Consider the following 19,719-nt stretch of genomic DNA (forward strand, 5'->3'; position numbering starts at 1 on the left):
ATATTTTTACATCTGTTTGTGACCTCTTCTTTACATTCTGCTTCTCAGTTGACATAGTTGGTGTTATTTCCCAAAAGGTTAATTGAAAATATGTTACATTACAGTTTTGAAATTTAGTTGTACTCAAAGCAAGTCTGAATATAGTATATGGGAAAAAGAACCTGACCTAAAATGTTTAATAATTTATACTCATAGCTAGGAGAGGCTGTTAACTGTTGCTATTTGTATCTTAATCTGAATTTTCTCAGTTTTGAAGCAAAAAAGTAAATTGCAGTTAGCATGCAGTAATTTGAATTTTAAAGATTTAAAAAATTATCTTGGCTTTTGATTCCTTTAAATTCTATGTCCTATTGATTTGGGGCTGTATTATACCATACCTTAGTTTTTTTTAGAGTCATTAATAATAGGAAATGAACATAAATGAATCTATAGTTCTACTTTGCTGAAACACTGAATTAGGAATTGGGAAGAAGAATCTGATTAAATGCATTTTTCTAAGAATTTCAGCTTTTCTATAGAGTTCTTTATTGATGTTTAGGATGAGCACTGTTTTTGTTTTGCTCAATTTTCTAGGAGAATTAAGGTATACATATAACATATTTGAAATGGGTCAAAGATGGTTTTAATAAGGAGTATTTTGTTTGGAGTTAACAGAATGCATGTAGACTAACAGAATTGTGTTTTTAATATGAAAGTGATTCCTAGGCATACTATTAATCTTGAACTCTGAAACTATATCATATCTCAGGTTTGAGTTTGGGCTTGGCTGTTACAAATGACACAACCTATTTAATTTTAATTTTCAAACCATATATAACATAAACGCAACAAATACTACATTATTGTAATTATAATAAATGATGAATTCTCTGTCTTCTTACAGGATGTTGATGCTACAAACCCAAATTATGAAATTATGTGTATGATCAGAGACTTTAGAGGAAGTTTGGATTATAGACCATTAACAACAGCAGATCCTGTAAGATTCTTTGTAAACAGTTGCTCTGGAACTTTTTAATGCTGTAAATAAAACCATGTTTGATACCCCCTAAGTTAATACTGTATTTAGCTCTGTAATTTTTTTCTCTCTTTATGGGTCTTCCTTTTCCACATTTTAAGAAGATCAAGAAACCGTTGGGAATTCCCTGGTGGTCCAGTGGTTAGGACTCTGAGCTCTTACTGCCAAAGGCCCGGGTTCAGTTGCTGGTCTGGGAACTAAGATCCCACAAGCCACGTGATGCATCCAAAAAAAAAAAAGAAAGAAAGAAAGAAAGAAATAAACCACCCACACTTACCCTTATTTTCTCATTTCCCATAATTTGATATGTTAGACATGCTTCTCACAAAGATAATCCACTTCAAAGCAAAGCCTCTGTGTCCTTGGTAGGACAGAGCAACAGTCAAGGATGATGTCAGAAGACCCAGTTTCCTTTCTGACCATCACTTATACCTTTATCTCAATTCCAAGTTTGTTTCCTCTTGGCTTGGGCTGTAGATCCCACCATCATTCCAACTTACTACTAATTTATTTTAAAATAAATGTTACTCTGGCTTTTATCAATAAGTGATGGTTGTTGAGGACTGCTGTAAACCAGAAATCTAGTGCTTGAAGAATGTTCTGTTTTATGCAACTTCTTTCCTATTGAAGAATGGGAATTTATTGGACAGGGAATACTTTCGTGAGTAATTTGTATTTATGAAAAATAATCCATCTGACCTAGTGTATACAGAATGTATTGGGTACACAAAATACATCTGACCTAGTGTATACGGAATGTATTGGGTACACACAATACGTATAATACACCTGTGTTAAGGCAGGTGTATTATATATGATTTAATAGAGTAGTTCATAACATTTGCATCTCATATATTTTACTCCTTGCTACCCTTTCATTTGTTTAACCTACATCTGAGCTCATACTTTATGACAGTGACTGGAAAACTTTTTCTGAAAAGGGCCTGATATTTTTGGCTTTGAACCATATGGTCTTTGTTACAACTACTCAATTCTGCCTTTGTAGTATGAAAAGCAGCCATACACAATACATAAATGAATAGGTATGGCTGTTTCAGTAAAACTTTACAAAAGTGGGTAGTGGCTTGGATTAGGCTTTCAGGCCGTACTTTGCCAATTCCTGCTTTATATTAAATATCATTAGAAGTCAAGTATTGGGAACATTTATGAAAAAATTTAATGTTTAAGAATTGACATATAAAATTGTTCAAATTATTTTGGCCGATAATCTTCTGAGAACCGTGTTTCTTGTCTACAGCTAGTTATCTTTGCCTATAATTTTCCCTATAATCAATCTGAAAATATGCCACTTGGTAGGAAATTTTACTTTTGTTGTATATAGCACATCTTGAAGTGAATAAGGCAGTTTCTTAATGTGAACCTATTGCTACTAAGAGTGGTAGTGTCCTCTACAAAGTTATTTCCTAGTGGTTTACCAAATGACAAAATAAGCGAGTTTCCATTATCCTTAGAACTTTTGAAATAATTGTGTCGATGACGGTTAAAATTTCTTCAAGCTAATTTGTTTTTTAAGCTTACTTATCCTATTTATGCTATGCATAAATTTCTAAAACCTCAGGAGGAAATATTGCATAATTAACTTTTCAGTGTTTTATATACCACTGATAATCACTGGAAAAAAATATTTTATTTCTAGATTGATGAACATAGGATATGTGTTTGTGTAAGAAAACGACCACTCAATAAAAAAGGTATGCTTATTGAGCTCTAATCAAGGGTTGATTTTTGTCCTATTTGCAATTTATTTTGATAATAGCAGAAATCAAATTGTTTTGGAAGAGTTAAATGTAAATCATTTCATTTGCACATAACCATTATGCAGATTTCTGTGGTTAGGTCTGTTGATGTGTTACTGCTCTAAGAATCTTTGCCATTCCTGGCTTTACAGAAATCTTGATTTTTTTTTTTTTTTTACTTTGTTGTTGAAATATTCTGTTTACTTGAATGGCATATCTATGGGATATTTATATTTACAGGACTTACTACTTTTATCGAAATTCTTACTACTTAAAATAATTTTTGTGCTTTAATTCAAATACTGTGAAAATTACTGGGCACTGATTTTCATTTATTCTTTTAGAAACTCAAATGAAAGATCTTGATGTAATCACAATCCCTAGTAAAGATGTTGTGATGGTACATGAACCGAAACAAAAAGTAGATTTAACAAGGTACCTAGAAAACCAAACATTTCGTTTTGATTATGCCTTTGATGACTCCGCTCCTAATGAAATGGTTTACAGGTAGGTAAATTTGTTTTAAATCAGAATTTTGTTCTTATACTGTGTGTTTGCCACTACCACTGAAACTTACGTTGATCTTGGCATATCTCTCCAGAGGTGTAATATCCTTTTCTTTCCCCCGAGTTTAAACAAATAAGAATATTTAATAAACACGATAATGAATTTTAACATGTTTTCTTTAATGCTCCCCAAATCAGTTTTCATTAATGATTAACTTTATGCACTATATAACACACCATATGTATGGATAAAACACTTCTAGAAAACATTTTCTGTACCTCTAGAAATGGGATGTGGCTATTTGTTACTTTTTGATTGCTGCAGTAGTGAAGAAATTTGAAATAACTGTTATACAGCCATCACTTATTTGTCTAAATCTTTATTTAGCATGTATGGCCACTTAAGGAAAAAAAAGTTCTGTAAATCTACTTGCATTTCCCTAGTTTTATCATTTCTAAGCTTTGGAATAGTTTTAGTACATGAAATTCTTGCATGTTCACATGTTCAACTTATAAACAACTCAAACTTACATGTATTGTGCATTGATATCCCACATTTTTATCCAAATTTAGATTTTTATACATAGTTTGTAAACATTTACTTCTCATTATTTAATAGGTCAGTTTTAGCAGCATTGTTATTTCAGTCTATATTAAATTGTCTTGGCAGTTACTTGAATGCTATGTTTCATTGCCCTTTTATTTTATAAATTTGGAAAACAGAAAGTTAAAGGGTTAATAAGAATCCTAAGAATTGAAGATGTTATAAATGAGATAAGACCAACTCCACTGGTCTTAAGCCAGTAAACTGGGAGTTCAGCTGTAAAGAAAGAGGACAAAACTAAAGAACATGTGAATGCTAGATAGAGATATTGTGAAAAATTTGTTTTAAAAGGGAATTATAATTATAAATTGTGTACTTTTTACCTTTTTGAGAATTGAGTCCTGTCCTCCCCCTTCACTCCCTTCTCTGCTTCCATTCCTGTCTCATAAAATATGTCTGTCTGACTTTTATAATCATTTTCAAGAAATCACTATAAATAAAAGTATGTTTCTGTGTATGTGCTATTTAGTAAACATTTTGTGTTTCACCCTGTATTTATGCTTCTTAATTTTACCAATACTGATTCTCTCCACTTTCTCTTATCCTTAACTTTTATGGGTTGAGAAGTTAGGCTTTTTTTTTTTTTTGGTCTGATCACTCTTCAGACTCATTTCCAGTTCTTTTTGATTAGAACATTTTTCTACTCCTTTTGTTCTGTGCTTTCTCCAGTTGTGCCTTTAAAAAAAAAAAAAATCAATAGAGCTGTATAAAGTGTTCTACGTATATTCTTTTGAAGCCTGTGTAAAAAGTAGATTTTTTTTCTATCATGCTTTTAGGGCTCTGCTCAATGAGTATTTTTTTGTCCCTCCCTACCTTTTTATTTTAACTCCAGCAATGATTATACCAATACATAATATTTGGGCATCCTTTTCCTGAATCAATACTATCGGCTCAGAATTCATTGTCTTATAAGCATAATTTATATTTACTTACATTCAAGGAAATTTTACCACTTTTATACTTGTTTAGATAATGTTTTTGTACTTTTTTTCCCCTCTAGCTTTTCTGTATTGAGATTACCACTCTTGATTCTGTTTCTGTTGAAACCTTTGATACTTTTTTGGGGGTTGGGTTGGGGTTTTTAGTTTTGGTTTTGGTTTTCATTCTGTCCTACTTGTCTGGCTGATATTACCATATTTTGTTGTTATTTTTTAAAACTTTCCTACTGTCTTCTATATATTATGTCTTTAGCTCAGTTACTATAAGGTTTTTTTCCCTGTCCATTATTATTGTGGCCCTTGTTTATTTCAGAATTATTGCTTGAAAATATGCTTTAAAGAGCCTTAAGCAATTCTAGGACATGGGTATTTAAAATTTTTAATCAGTGGGGTCAATTGTGGCCTCGCAGTTGATCCCACTGATTTGTTAAAAATCTTGGTATAAGATTTGCTTATAATAACACTTGATATTAGTTTTATTGCTTATTTGTTTAATTTAAATATTAACTATGTTCTGACTGGTACATTTTATTTTTAAGGTTTACAGCTAGACCACTAGTGGAAACTATATTTGAAAGGGGAATGGCTACATGCTTTGCTTATGGGCAGACTGGAAGTGGAAAGACTCATGTAAGTAATTCATTAGTTACATCCTGGTATGAAGGCAGTTTATTTTCCTTATAGCTTAATTCTAAGATCTAAATTCTATTTTCTTTTTAACATATAGACAATGGGAGGTGACTTTTCAGGAAAGAACCAAGACTGTTCTAAAGGAATTTATGCATTAGCAGGTAACTCCCCTTTTTGCATATTATTTATAATATTCTTCTTGAATATTATTCAGGTGGCTTGGAAATAAGATTTGGAAGTACTGTCCAGAATTTTAAGGGTAACTAATGCTATACTTACTATATATTATGTCAGTTTTAGATTACCGGACTGTTTTGGAAAGAACTGTGCTTTGGGGGCAAAAATCTTGATTATGTTTGTGTTGTAATCTGGCACATTGTTGGAGCTTAGCGTTTGTTGAATAATTGCTTTGTGAAAAGTTTCCATTTGGTATGATTATGAAAGTAACCTTATTATGACTGCCTATAATTTTATGCTATTTATAAAGATAAGTAGTAGCATTCTCTTCTTGAATATGAAGGAGAGTGGCCTCTAAACTTTAAATGTAGAAAAACTATTACTACTTTTTTTTTTGAAAATTAATATCCACTTTAATCTTCATTTTTCTTATTGATACTATCATTCTAGGTAAACGTTAGTTGATTTGAATTGCTTTTTAAAAACAGAAAATTTGAATTGCTTTTTAAAAACAATATTTGTTGCATCTTAATAAATTTTCTCCATATGAAATTGTTGACAGCTCGAGATGTTTTTTTAATGTTAAAGAAGCCAAACTATAAGAAGTTAGAACTTCAAGTGTATGCAACCTTTTTTGAAATTTATAGTGGTAAGGTAAGTGGAAACTTTAAAAAAAATTTTTTTTTTTAGTTTTTTAAATTGTGGTTAAAAAATGCATAACATAAAATTTACCATTCTAACCATTTTTAAGTGTAGACGTTCGGCGACATTCACATTGTTGGGCAGTCATTGCCACCACATAATTGTTATATGTATTTGGAATATTATGTTAAAGTTCTGCGATGAGATTTTTTAAAATTCCATCTGAAACTCTTTAACTTCAGTATTGATCATTATTATTCTAATAACATTATTACTAGAATTCTCTGAAATAATTTTCGGACTCTGAATGACTCTTTTTTTGAAGATGTTGGGGGTAGGAATTTATTAATTAATTTATTTATTTTTGCTGTGTTGCGTCTTCGTTTCTGTGCGAGGGCTTTCTCAAGTTGTGGCAAGCTGGGGCTACTCTTAATCGCGGTGCGCGGGCCTCTCACTATCATGGCCTCTCTAGTTGAGGAGCACAGGCTCCAGATGCGCAGGCTCAGTAGTCATCGCTCATGGGCCTAGTTGCTCCGCGGCATGTGGGATCCTCCCAGACCAGGGCTCCTCCCAGACCAGGGCTCGAACCTGTGTCCCCTGCATTAGCAGGCAGATTCTCAACCCCTGCGCTGCCAGGGAAGCCCTGAATGACTCATTTTTATAGAACTATTCTTTTTTTATTTTTAAAGCTAGCTTTCTTTTTTTTTTTTTTTAGGTTTTTGATTTGCTAAACAGGAAAACAAAATTAAGAGTGCTCGAAGATGGAAAACAGCAGGTTCAAGTGGTGGGATTACAGGAACGGGAGGTCAAATGTGTTGAAGATGTACTGAAACTCATTGACATAGGCAACAGTTGCAGGTAGCTCTCATTTTAATTAAGAAAGTGAAACAGTTTCATGATCAGTTTTAGATACTCTGGGTATAACAAAAGCAAAGCAAGGATGTTATTCAATGCATTTTGGATATAAAAATCGTTATTCATAAAAACTTTGGAAGTATACCAAATTAAATTGTATTAATCTGGTTATGTTTGTGTTGTTAATTCAAAATGTCTCTTTTGTATTTAAATAATAAAAACTGAATAGTTTTTTCTTTTTTTAATGAAAATATTGTGGTTTGCACATCTAAATTGAACTTTTTACATATCAGAATGTTCTTAATTACATTGTAGAACATCCGGTCAAACATCTGCAAATGCACATTCATCTCGGAGCCATGCAGTGTTTCAGATTATTCTTAGAAGGAAAGGAAAACTACATGGCAAATTTTCTCTCATCGATTTGGCTGGAAATGAAAGAGGAGCTGATACTTCCAGTGCAGACAGGCAAACTAGGCTTGAAGGTGCTGAAATTAATAAAAGCCTTTTAGCACTCAAGGTAAATAAAGTGCATTTAATTGTGAAAAGTCTTTTACTTTTGACTTCATTTTTGTTTACTCAGTTACAAAATTATAGTATTTGTTTTTTCTAATAAGTAAGAGAGGTTATCAAAATTTAGTTGTTTATATTTGCAGTTATAGATTTATATTGTACCCAGAAATTTTCTTTACACATATTATTTATTCTTTTTAAGGTAGATAAAGATCTGTTAGTTAGCGGGCCAATTCCAACGCTGCTTAGGGAGATTCCAGAGGGCCTTAATCATTAATCAGTCTTTTTTCTTGAAGGAGGGCAAGGAACCACAAAACTGAGCTAAGAAAGTTTCTCAGAAAAATGTGGAACGGCTTTCAGAAAGTTAGGCCACTATTATATATCTTCCTTCACTAGCAAAGCAAAGAAAGCATTGTTTTTTTCTTTTGTAGTACCACTTTAAAAGTTAAACTTTTTACAGTTATCCTACTGCATGTTACTTCTAAACACTAATCATAGTCTCCAGAAGAATCTTTTGGAATTAATAAAGTAGTCTTTTGGATTGGGTTTTTTTTTGTTTTCCAAATTTCATTTTCTTGAATTAGGATTTATGGGAACATTTCTACTATGCTGTAAATCTCTTAATAGAATTTTCAGAACTGATCAAATCTTAAATGTTAGGGTTATGATAAGAGATGTTTTAAATATGTTCATTAAGATTACTCTTTATAAGAAGTAAAATCTGTGAAATTTGTTTTCTTAATTTTCAGGAGTGCATCAGAGCCTTAGGTAGAAATAAACCTCATACTCCTTTCCGAGCAAGTAAACTCACTCAGGTGTTAAGAGATTCATTCATAGGTGAAAACTCTCGTACCTGCATGGTAAGTTTGTTTGTTTGTTTTGTTTTTATCTTAAATGAATAATTATGTAGTATATATGGGAAAATTACAAAATACATTAATGACAGTCATTTAAAGTCTATTGTGAGAGATACAGTGATACTTGAAAATGTGGTCCCTGCCAGTCTGATAGGATTATATTGTAGTTATAATGCATTCTATTAATTCCAACATCTGAGTCTTCTTGAGATTGGTTTTCATTGATTTCTGTTTTCCTTGCATATTGGTCACACTTTTCTATTTCTTCATATATCTAGAATTTTGGATTATATAATTTTCATTATGAATGAATATTTTATGGACACTGGATTCTATTATGTTCTTCTAAAGATTATTGATTTTGTTATTGTTGTTGTTGTTATTTTAGCTGGAAGTTAACTTAGCTGAACTCCAAACTCTTGTCTCTCCAGCTGTGGGCATCAACTGACCTTGAAATCTCTGTTTAGCTCTTTTAGACTTAGCTATGTTTCTTGCAGTCAACCTTGTGTATACTCTTAGTTCAGAGGTCAGCCGGAGATTTGGGTAGTATAAATATATATGTAGAATATGAGTTTCTTCCTCTATGGTTATTTCTCTTCTGGGACAAACTTCACTTCCCAGCTGCTATGGTGCCTACCTCCAAACTCCATCCTTTAGTTTAGCCAGTGAAACTCCAGATTTCTACTGAAGTTTTAGTTGTCCTGTGTGACAGCAGCAGAGTTTGCCCTTAGGCAAAAAAAGTTATCAAAAGTAGGGGTGGACAGTCACTCAATGTTACTCCCTTCTTCTAAGTGTTGACCTCCATTTTCTGCCTGATATTTGATCATTTTGTGGTGCCGTCAGAGTTGTTTATATTTTAACTGGAGTTTATAATTATTCTTTGATTATGGGTATGAGATAGTGAATTATCTTGGAGCTAAGGTATCATTAATAACTCTTTTTTTAGATGACCATATTAAAATTAGACCTGACTGAGCAATATGTCAGTATTACTTGTCATCATTTATAACATTTTCTTTACCTTTGCATTTTTCCCCCATAGATTGCCACAATCTCTCCAGGCATGGCATCCTGTGAAAATACTCTCAATACATTAAGATATGCAAATAGGTATGAGAAATGGTTATTTATTTTGAAATTTGAAGGGAATAGAACAATATATGGTTTGACTTAATATCTGATAGGGTAAATAAATCTTACTGCATTGTTCTTTACATTTTCAAAAAAATTTGCATGTTATTCGTTGCAATGTCTAGAATAATTTTGTCATATTCTAAAAATAATTGGAAATGTGTAATTTGGGAAGACATATTTTTAGTAGAATAGGTCTTATAATCATAGAACATTTTATTTTTCCATTAACCAAGTTATATTTCATAATATTTTATTATATTTAAATCATGAAAATTCTTATTATTATATTAAGACTCAAACGTAAGTGAGTATCAGGAGCTAGTCTGTATTTCTTAAATTGTTTTGCATATGCTGAAAATTATTTCTGATAATCTTAAATATTATACATGGGGAAGCTAGGGTTTAAGTAGTGATAACACAGTTCTTTCTGGTGTTCTGTATGGGTTACATTTTATTATTTACGGCAATAGTGTTACAAACTCTAATAGACAATTGCATTATTACAAATGAGAGGACAAAAAGCGTTACACATTATTAAAGCAGTTTATTCCTTATAGTCACAAAATGCCCTTGGAATTTTGGATTGTAATAGGCATGTTTCTATTTGTTCCAGAGATTTGTTCCCATTGCTCTTGTTTTGAATGACTATATATATAGTTTTAAATTTAAATTTGTATTATCACATATTGCATTTGTGATTTTAACCTAGAGATAAAATTCCTCTTAATATTCCATTTCTAGTGTGGAGAATCTCTTAATTTTGCTAAACATGAGTATTTGTACTATTGTTTTGTTTTAATCATTATGGAAATTTTATTTTTAATCTTTTATTAAAGTATGAAATACATATACATACAGAAAAGTACCCAAAACACAAGTGAATAATTTAATGAATATTTATAAAGTGAAAATTCCTGTCATCAGACCAGGAAATAAAACATTTCCAGTCCCCCAGAAAATTCTCCATGTGTCCCTCTCTGATCACGAATCCTGAATAACATGCCTAAATCCATTAACTTCTACCCCAATTTAGTCATTGTCCTGACTTTTGTGGAATAAATTTCTCAGTTTTCTTTCTCTCTTTTTAAAAATAGTTTTACTACCTATGAATGTATCCCTGAACAATATAGGTAGCTGTATTTGAACTTCACATAAGTGAGATCATACGCTTTGTTCTTTTGTATTTTGCTTTTGCTTCAACTAAAGAGATTTTTGGGCTTCCCTGGTGGCGAAGTGGTTGAGAGTCCGCCTGCCGATGCAGGGGACGTGGGTTCGTGCCCCGGTCCGGGAAGATCCCACATGCCGCGGAGCGGCTGGGCCCGTGAGCCATGGCCACTGAGCCTGTGCGTCCAGAGCCTGTGCTCCGCAACGGGAGAGGCCACAACAGTGAGAGGCCCGTGTACCACAAAAAATATATATATATAGTACTTTTAATCATTCTTTGTAGTGAACATTTTTGGTATTTTGGGGTTTTTTTCATTAATTTAAAATGCTTCTTGTTTCAGAATTGTTCATGGGAGAGATGAGGAACAGCTTAGTGTAGTAAAATGATTGCCGTGTTGTAGAATTAAAACCCTCCACGTCTTCAGGCTTCTGGCTGCAAAGGAATCCCCATAATGTGAAAATGCTGTATCTGGTTATTCCTCTAGTTCATTTAGGTCCAAGTAAAATATTTTAATTTATTATCATGTAATGTGATTAATTTTCAACCATTACTAACCATCTAGGACAAATCTGTCTTTTATTTCCATATCTCTAGGAATAAAGATTTTCAACCTCATTTGATAGCTCATTTGAGGAATATAATTCCTGCATATAGAATAGTTTAGGTTGGGCAAGAGAGTTTTGAATAGAGGAAAAATGTGTGGTTAGGGGCTAATAGGTATCTAAATTAGGAGATTCTGAAAGAATAAGTAATAGGGTTGGGAGTAAAAAGAGTTTTTAAGTCAGTATGAGAAATTCAGATTTGTCAGCATGTGTGTAAATAAGCTTTCCAAAAGGATAAAGGCAAAGGAATCTGGTATTGAACCTTTGAGAGTAGTTATTACCAATAGGTCAAAGAAAGATTCTAAGTAAAAGAAATTATTAGTTTGATCTATGTGACTATTTTTGATGTATAACAATAGTAATTTCATTTAGTTCAACCTAAGAGAAGTAATGAGAAAAACAGAGAATATGGTTAGTATATTGAAGTGTTTAAACATAAGGTTTGTACTCACAACTAGGTTTGAACCTCAGTTATGCCACATTCTCATTGAATGAACTTGGGTAAGATACTTTATTGCTCTGAACCTATTTCTCATCTGTAAAGTGGTGATAATAATATCACAATATTGTCGTAATGATTAAATAATATAATGTCTAAAAAATTAATCATAATATCTGATATATAGGAAGTAATTAATAAATATGGCCTGCTGTTATGAAATGGGATTGGCCTAAAGAGGACATAGGAAGTCACAAAAATTGTGTCATAAAAGCCATGATTTAGTTAAATATAACTGTTTGAGACATTAGTAAAAGCAATTTAAATTCCATTGCTAAAGGATTTTTTTCACCATGGTTCGTCACCTGAATCACCAAACACAGAAAATTATCTGAGTGACTGTTTTCTCAGTTTGTTCAAGGATTGCTTTATAGCTAATACCATTCCAGGTACATAGGAAAGAAGTTAATTCATTATAAACGGTGTATGCCATTAGGACTTAATTCTCTTGTGTCCTGTTTGAAAAGACTGCAAGAGTGTTGAGGGCTCATTAATGCTAATAAAATATTCATGGTATTGACTACACAAGGAAATTAGACATGAGTGGTCATGTAGCTAAATACAGGGCATTTCAAATTTAGTTGATAGACTCCTTAAATTTCTAGAAAGATCATGAGAAAAGGAAGGACTATGGAGTAGGGAGTCAATAGAACAGAGGGGTTCAAAAGCCTCTTCACATTGATTATTTTTAAGATAGTGTAAATACATTGTCATAACATCGTTGATCTTTTTCTAAACAAATTAAACTGAGTACTAAATGCAAACTTGAAATGTGCATTGCTGTCTTTACAAGAGCATTTTCTTTTAATTTGTTGCTGTTTTGGTGCTACAGAGTAAAGGAGTTTGGAATTAGTCCATCAGACATTCCCTTCTCACAGGGTAGTGGCAGTCGCCCTGATCTCTCTCCTTCTTATGAGTATGACGACTTTTCTCCTTCAATTACCAGGTCTACTTCATTCTATACATAAGATGTTTATTTTAATAGTTTCTTTTGGATTGTGCTATGTATAAATGTTTTATAGCATTTACTTTCATAGCATATACTTCTTTTGTCCTCAGCCATTTTATTTTTCATTTTCATTTTGTTTGGCAGGTGGTGGTTATACTGCATGATCTTCATTTTTGTGTACTTTATTAATTTGCTTTAAAATGTTGATTTAGAATTCAGGCTTCCTTTTCCCCTCTCATATTTTTAAGGATGATGTCATCTTTGCATATTTACCACTGAAGGATAAACTGTCTTATTTAAAATGAACAGTTTACATTCTTTCTGTCTGCAAGGAAATCACAAGGCTCCTCTTGACTTAAAAAGTGTACCCTCTCCCAAATATGTAAATTGAAGTTTAAGGGGTAAACTTTTTTTAATGATAGAACTTTACAGCTTATAATCTTTATAGATTAGAAATATTTCACATGTAGCTATTTTAATTGAGCCATCTAACTACCAAATCTGCAAAGTGTATTAAATTCTTTGATTTTGGGGGACTTCCCTGGCGGTCCAGTGGTTAAGACTCCACGCTTCCACTGCAGGGTGCGCCAGGTTCGATCCCTGGTCAGGGAACTGAGATCCCACGTGATGCATGGTGAGGCCAAAAAAAAAAAAAAAAAAAACCTGATTTTTGGCTGTGATTCATTTATTGATCTAAGTGCCATTGTTAGCATTTTTCTGTTCAGCAATTTAGTTGCAACAAGTGTCTCTTATTTATTTTGAAATACTGAATCTGCATACTTTGTTGATTCTCAGTTTGTTATGCACAGTAATTATGTTTGAAGTAATTGTAAAGTTATATACCTAAGTAAATTCCTAAAGCTTCACAGCTAAACATACCTTTAGCATTTCCACAGATTTCAGTTAGATTTGATCTGGAAAGCTGACATCATCAATATTAATATGTTTATTGAATTGCTTTTATATTAAATAGGTTGATATTTCTTGTTCCTCTGCATGAGTCTTTGTTAATTATAGATACCTCTTATGTGTTTATAGGGTGAAAGAATTGACTGTGGATCCAACTGCCGCTGGTGATGTCCGTCCAATAATGCACCATCCACCAAATCAGATTGATGATTTAGAGGCACAGTGGGGTGTGGGGAGTTCCCCTCAGAGGGATGATCTAAAACTTCTTTGTGAACAAAATGTAAGTGACATAATATAGTTGTAATTATCTAATCTTAGTCATTTCATCCATAGCAGAATAAGTGAAAACTATCATCTAAATCAAGGTATCAACAAATTACAGCCTATGGGCCTGCCATCTGTTTTTACAAATAAAGTTTTGTTGAAACATGGCCCTGCTCATTAAGACCAGAGGTGACAAAGATTGTATGGCTCACAACCCCAAAATATGTACTAAAGTTCACTGACCCCTGATCTAACTATTCTTTTTTCCAGATTTTATACTGATGTTAAAATTTGGGGATTTTTAAAGTAATACAGGGAAAAAACAAATTTAAGAATTGTACATACAATATATCATATATATAAAGCTTAGAAACAAGATTATGGACACATGCACATGTATTAAAAGGATTCATGAACTGTATGAAAAATGGAAAAAAATCTGACATTTGTTAAATCTGGTTGCTTTCTGTATTTTTGAATGTTTGGTGACATTTCATAAATTTAAAATGTTGATTCCCCTGTTGCTTAAAAATAATAATATGTGCCCAATGCATAAGGACAATGAGGTATAAAGAAAGAACAAAAAAGCACAAACACATTTTCACATATTTAACTTCACTTTTTAAATGTATAATCTATATAGTTTTGTATCATTCTTTTCCCACTAAGAATCCTATAATGGCATTTTCTTATAATGATAAAAGGTAGCATTTATTAGTTGCTTACTTCATGACATATATTTTCTAGGCATCTTATGATCTGGTATAGTCCTCACAATTCAGTGTGGTAGGTACTATAATTATCCCTGTTTTTAACTTGACTAAGGTCATACAAGTAGTAAGTGCTGAAGCCCAGCAGGATTGAAATCTGGGTCTTTCTTATACCAGAGTGAAATCTTAGGTCAGCTAAATTGATTGCTTGCTGCAATAAGATATTCTTTGGAAACAGTATAACTTAAGTTAATGTTTTTATACTTTCCAGCAGGTATTTTAAAGTCCAGAATATTCTAGAGTAAACAAACGGATATCCTACTTTTTGTTATCATGTTTCAAAATACTCTACAAAGTAGGACTCAATGCAGGAGTTCTCAACCAGGAGTGACTTGGCCCCTCTCCAGGGAAAAATGTATGGAGACATTTTTGGTCATCACAGGTGGGATGGTGTTGCTAACATCCAGTGCGTTGAGGCCAGGGATGATGCTAAACATCATACAATGCACAGGGACAGCCTTCCTCCTCCCCCCAAAAATGTCTGTAGTGCCGAAGTTAAGAAACCTGGTTTAAAATAAGAGTTCTGAACTTTGAACCATAGAGGATAAAGAACTAAAAATGAAATCCTGGCGTTAATCTATTCCCTGTCCCCAAAACATTTGAAAGAGACTGCAGTTGCTTTTTAAATCCTTAAAGCAAACGCTGCATTGCTTCTAGATATGGTGCCTCCAAAGATATGGAAAACCAGAACAAGATAGGCACTCCCTATAGCAGATCTCTCACATTTTATTCTTGCATCTATTGGGTCTTTGCAGGACCTTAATTTGGAGAGGTTGGCTAGGTGACCAGAACTAATCCAGAGGCTTTAAGCATGACATGATGGGTTTTTGCAACCTCCCTTATATATGAGAGAGTGTGGATTTCTTTCAAGTTTGCTTTCCCCAAGGAACTGTCTTGAGATGGTTCAGCATTAGCCTTTAGTTAAGTATTGATGCATGTGTACATATTCTTATTGCTATATTAAATTTTAACAAGGTAGATTAAAATGGAATAGTGTCCAGGACATGCCCTGGAGATAAAAGTAATACAGGTAGACAAACTAGAGGATAATCAAATGCATTAGAATTCCATAAGTAGTTGTATAGATAAAAAGTATTCTGAGTGGGCTGCATGGAAGTGATAGAAGTTTGCATAATATCTTGAAGCAGAGAAAAGACAGGACATTCTTGGCTTGACAGGGAAGTGGGCAGATGAAATGAGTAAAGGTGGTTGACTGTGTTTACCAGAAGGACAGAGAATATGAGAGAATCATGCCTGCATGTCCTGATTAAAAGCAGATGGCTCTTTTCCCAAAGAGAAAATAAAAAATTCTTTAGCCAACTTGATTATATAAACTTTTAGGGATGGCAGCTTATTGATGAAAGAGTCAAATAAGTCAAAGTCTACTTATAATATTTAATTTAACGAAAATACATATATTTAGAGTTGTGTATTTTATTTGAAAAATGTTGCTTTTCCTACTGACACTTTATAAAATAATTTTAAGGGTACTTCTCAATCACTACAACCACATTTTGAGGAAATAAATCATTAGATGTTAGAGTTGGGAAGGAAGCTCAAAAAGGAAAGCAAAGCCAGAGAAGTTTGACTTGATGTAGGACCAAAATATATGTTGCATATACATATGTGAGTTTTTGTTGATAAAGTTGTGAATTGTCCATTAAAATTTCTGTAAAAACCAATAAGTAAATTGTAGAATTCAATTCAGAAATTAAAATTTAGTAAGAGTTGAATCCTTCAGAATACCAATTTGATAGTCACAGTCATGAAAGATATTATGTTTATGTCTCTCTCCTAGTGAAAAGAAATTTAAGACATATATATGAATTAGATTGTTAGGGAAAGTAAACAACACTGAAGAAATATTTCAGTTTGTTTCTAGCCTGTGATAAATGTATTTTTAAAAAGTTGTACTCCAAAAGAGATTGCTTTTTTACAGTAATTCTGCAGTAAAGCTTGTGATAAGTGAAAACTGTCTCTTATTGATGTGTTTAAGTTTGTCTTACTGAGTCTTATGTTAAATATTTTTGACCCATAAAAAGAAATTGTGGCTTTGCCTTTCATGTTTTGTTTTAGTTGTCTTTAACATTCAAGCGTCCTCAATTTCTAAGTTGCATTTTTGTAGATGACACAGAAAAACTACTTTTTTATTATAACATTTAAAATATAAACTTATGTCATAATTTTTAAACTATTTTTATTTTAAGGAAGAAGAGGTTTCTCCACAATTGTTTACTTTCCACGAAGCTGTCTCACAAATGGTAGAAATGGAAGAACAAGTTGTAGAAGATCACAGGGCAGTCTTCCAGGTAAAGTAAGACAGAATCTTTAATCAAATGTTTCTCTGGAAAAATTAACTACCAACTTTTGTAATTCTTTGAGTATCACACTAATCTAAAAATAATACTTGTTTATGTGTAAGTATATGTGTATTTGTAGGGCATATGACACAGTAAATTCTGAATAGAATGAATGATCACTACAAACAAACTTTCTTTGCATCTGTGATGGAAAGATCTAGTTTATTTCTACTGTTCTCCCACTTCATTTGCTTTTGTCAGTTGTCCGTTTATAGAGGGGTTGAACTTCTGCCCTCCACTACCCCTTTCTTCATGGTAGGCCAGTTTGTTTGACAGCAGTAGGAAAAACTCTTCTAAAGGGTATCAGAACAAATGAAGAAGAGTCAGTCTTTGCAGAAAAGGAGGAGTATTTCAGGAGAGTTACTGTACTGACTGAGCTGTCAGTGGCAGATGACTGAGGGGTGTTATATTCCTTCCTATAGCAGTAACTCCTTAGGTATTTATTCCATTGTGTGTTAAACCCATTTAAAAAAACCTTTTACAATACGATCCTCTCCTCCCTTTTTATAAACAAGAAAATATTCTGGGGACTTCCCTGGTGGCGCAGTGGTTAAGAAAACGCCTGCCAATAAAGGGGACACAGGTTTGAGCCCTGGTCTGGGAAGATCCCATATGCTGTGGAGCAACTAAGCCCATGCGCCACAACTACTGAGTCCACGTGCGACAACTACTGAGCCTGCGCCAATAGAGCCCGTGCTCCCCAACAAGAGAAGCCACTGCAATGAGAAGCCTACTCACTGCAACAAAGAGTAGCCCCTGCTCACCCATGCGTGCAGTAACGAACACCCAACGCAGACAAAAAATAAAATAAAATAAATATATTTTTTTTTAAAAAAGGAAATATTCTGGGGAGTGATACCTATGAGGAAGTGAAGATAATTTTGAACATCCTTATGGAGACTGTACAGTCAGGTTGTCCCCTGCCCCCTTCCCACAGTATATAAATCCTTCGTCCTGTTAACCTATATTCCTTCTCTGATGTTGAAGAAATCATTTATCTGTAAACAAACATTAACATTCCTCAGCTCTAGCCATTCAAGCACCTGGATGAAGGTCTCAAAAACATAAGAGAACTGTTTGTAACTTCAGAATAGGGTATACATTGATTAAAACTGTTACAGTTTTAGTCAAATCCATATTATGGGAATCTCTTCAGAGGCCTAGGTATTTAGAGTAAATCAAAAAAGGACACTTGTAATTTAAGAAAATTGTTAGAACAATATGGACACCCATAAAACTCAGTCAGGTGAGGCTTTCAAACTCAAATTTGTACTTGATGTGTCAGAACTAAATTGGTACATTTATAGAACAGTTGTGTGTGCAGCATAATTGAATTGTTTTGGAATCCAGCAATAGACTTGTGAATGCCTTGTTAGAATGAGGTACGTGCCACAACCACTGAGCCTGTGCTCCAGAGCCTGCGAGCCACAACTACTGAGCCTGTGTGCTGCAACTACTGAAGCCCATGCATCTAGAGCCCATGTTCTGCAACAAAAGAAGCCACCTCAATGAGAGGCCCGGGCACTGCAACGAAGAGTAGCCCCCACTCGCCGCAACTAGAGAAAGCCCACACACAGCAACAAAGACCCAACATAGCCAAACATAACTGATTAATTAATTATTTAATTAATTCAAGGAATGGTTTCCTTGAAGCATTTATGAATAGTAGTAAGTAGCTACTGTTTAGTCATTCATTTGACTCTTCTAAAATGGGCTATCCTGGGAATTCCCTGGCAGTCCAATGGTTAGGACTCTGTGCTTTCACTGTGGAGGGCGTGGGTTCAATACCTGGTCAGGGAGCTGAGATTCTGCAAGCCACATGGTGCGGCCAAAAAAAAAAGGGCTATCCAGTGTTCCCTTACAGTCAATAATATTGAAGAGCTAGTGTGTAGAATTTAGGATTACCTCTTGGCCCAACCACTGTGAGGCCCCAAATGGATATGTTAATTCCAGATGATTTACAAGTTCTGGGCTCCCATAGGCCTCATCAGATTGATCAGTAACTTTATTATTACACCCATTGTCTCTCTGTTTTAGGGACAGCTGTTGAAGTTTGAGATTTACTCTGCTCATTGGTGTGTGTGTGTGTGTGTGTGTGTGTGTGTGTGTGTGTGTGTGTGTGTACTAAAGATGTTTTATGGTTATTAATATTTTAGAGAATACCATCTTGAGTATGTTTAATTAACATGAAATTTATTAATTGGTTTCTGTCTTATAAATAGGCTCATTGGATTATTGATATTTTTTTTCTTGATCATTTTAGGAATCTATTCGATGGTTAGAAGATGAAAAGGCGCTCCTAGAGATGACTGAAGAAGTAGACTATGATGTAGATTCATATGCTACGCAACTTGAAGCTATTCTTGAGCAAAAAATAGACATTTTAACTGAGCTGCGGGGTAATTCTTTTTTCATTTTAGTGTTTGAAATCTGCCTAATATTTGTATGTAATTAGTGGGAGGATTTCATATTGTAAGAAGATATCTGAAGTGAAAATTATGGGTACATTTAACATCTTTCTAGAGGTATTGAAGACCAACGAACCATTCTGATTTTTGTAAAAATGAAAC

At 33.4% G+C, this 19,719-nt stretch overlaps 1 protein-coding gene across 4 annotated transcripts in view; it reads left to right on the forward strand.

Moving 5' to 3' along the window:
• KIF2A (kinesin family member 2A) overlaps positions 1–19,719 on the forward strand; it is a 68,989-nt gene that overhangs the window by 45,944 nt on the left and 3,326 nt on the right. For 2 of the 4 annotated variants that reach the window (XM_059063543.2, XM_067031016.1), the window contains exons 7-20: positions 884–979; positions 2,676–2,730; positions 3,120–3,282; positions 5,363–5,453; positions 5,551–5,614; positions 6,193–6,284; positions 6,988–7,130; positions 7,443–7,647; positions 8,390–8,500; positions 9,540–9,607; positions 12,730–12,843; positions 13,885–14,035; positions 16,997–17,098; positions 19,413–19,548. In XM_059063543.2, coding sequence (XP_058919526.1) covers positions 884–979; positions 2,676–2,730; positions 3,120–3,282; positions 5,363–5,453; positions 5,551–5,614; positions 6,193–6,284; positions 6,988–7,130; positions 7,443–7,647; positions 8,390–8,500; positions 9,540–9,607; positions 12,730–12,843; positions 13,885–14,035; positions 16,997–17,098; positions 19,413–19,548 — 1,591 coding nt within the window. The remainder of the gene's footprint in view (positions 1–883; positions 980–2,675; positions 2,731–3,119; positions 3,283–5,362; positions 5,454–5,550; positions 5,615–6,192; positions 6,285–6,987; positions 7,131–7,442; positions 7,648–8,389; positions 8,501–9,539; positions 9,608–12,729; positions 12,844–13,884; positions 14,036–16,996; positions 17,099–19,412; positions 19,549–19,719) is intronic. The other 2 variants (XM_059063541.2, XM_059063542.2) reach the window with 1 other exon arrangement.

This window comes from Kogia breviceps, chromosome 4 (assembly GCF_026419965.1).
Source record: "Kogia breviceps isolate mKogBre1 chromosome 4, mKogBre1 haplotype 1, whole genome shotgun sequence".
Lineage (NCBI taxonomy): Eukaryota > Metazoa > Chordata > Mammalia > Artiodactyla > Physeteridae > Kogia > Kogia breviceps.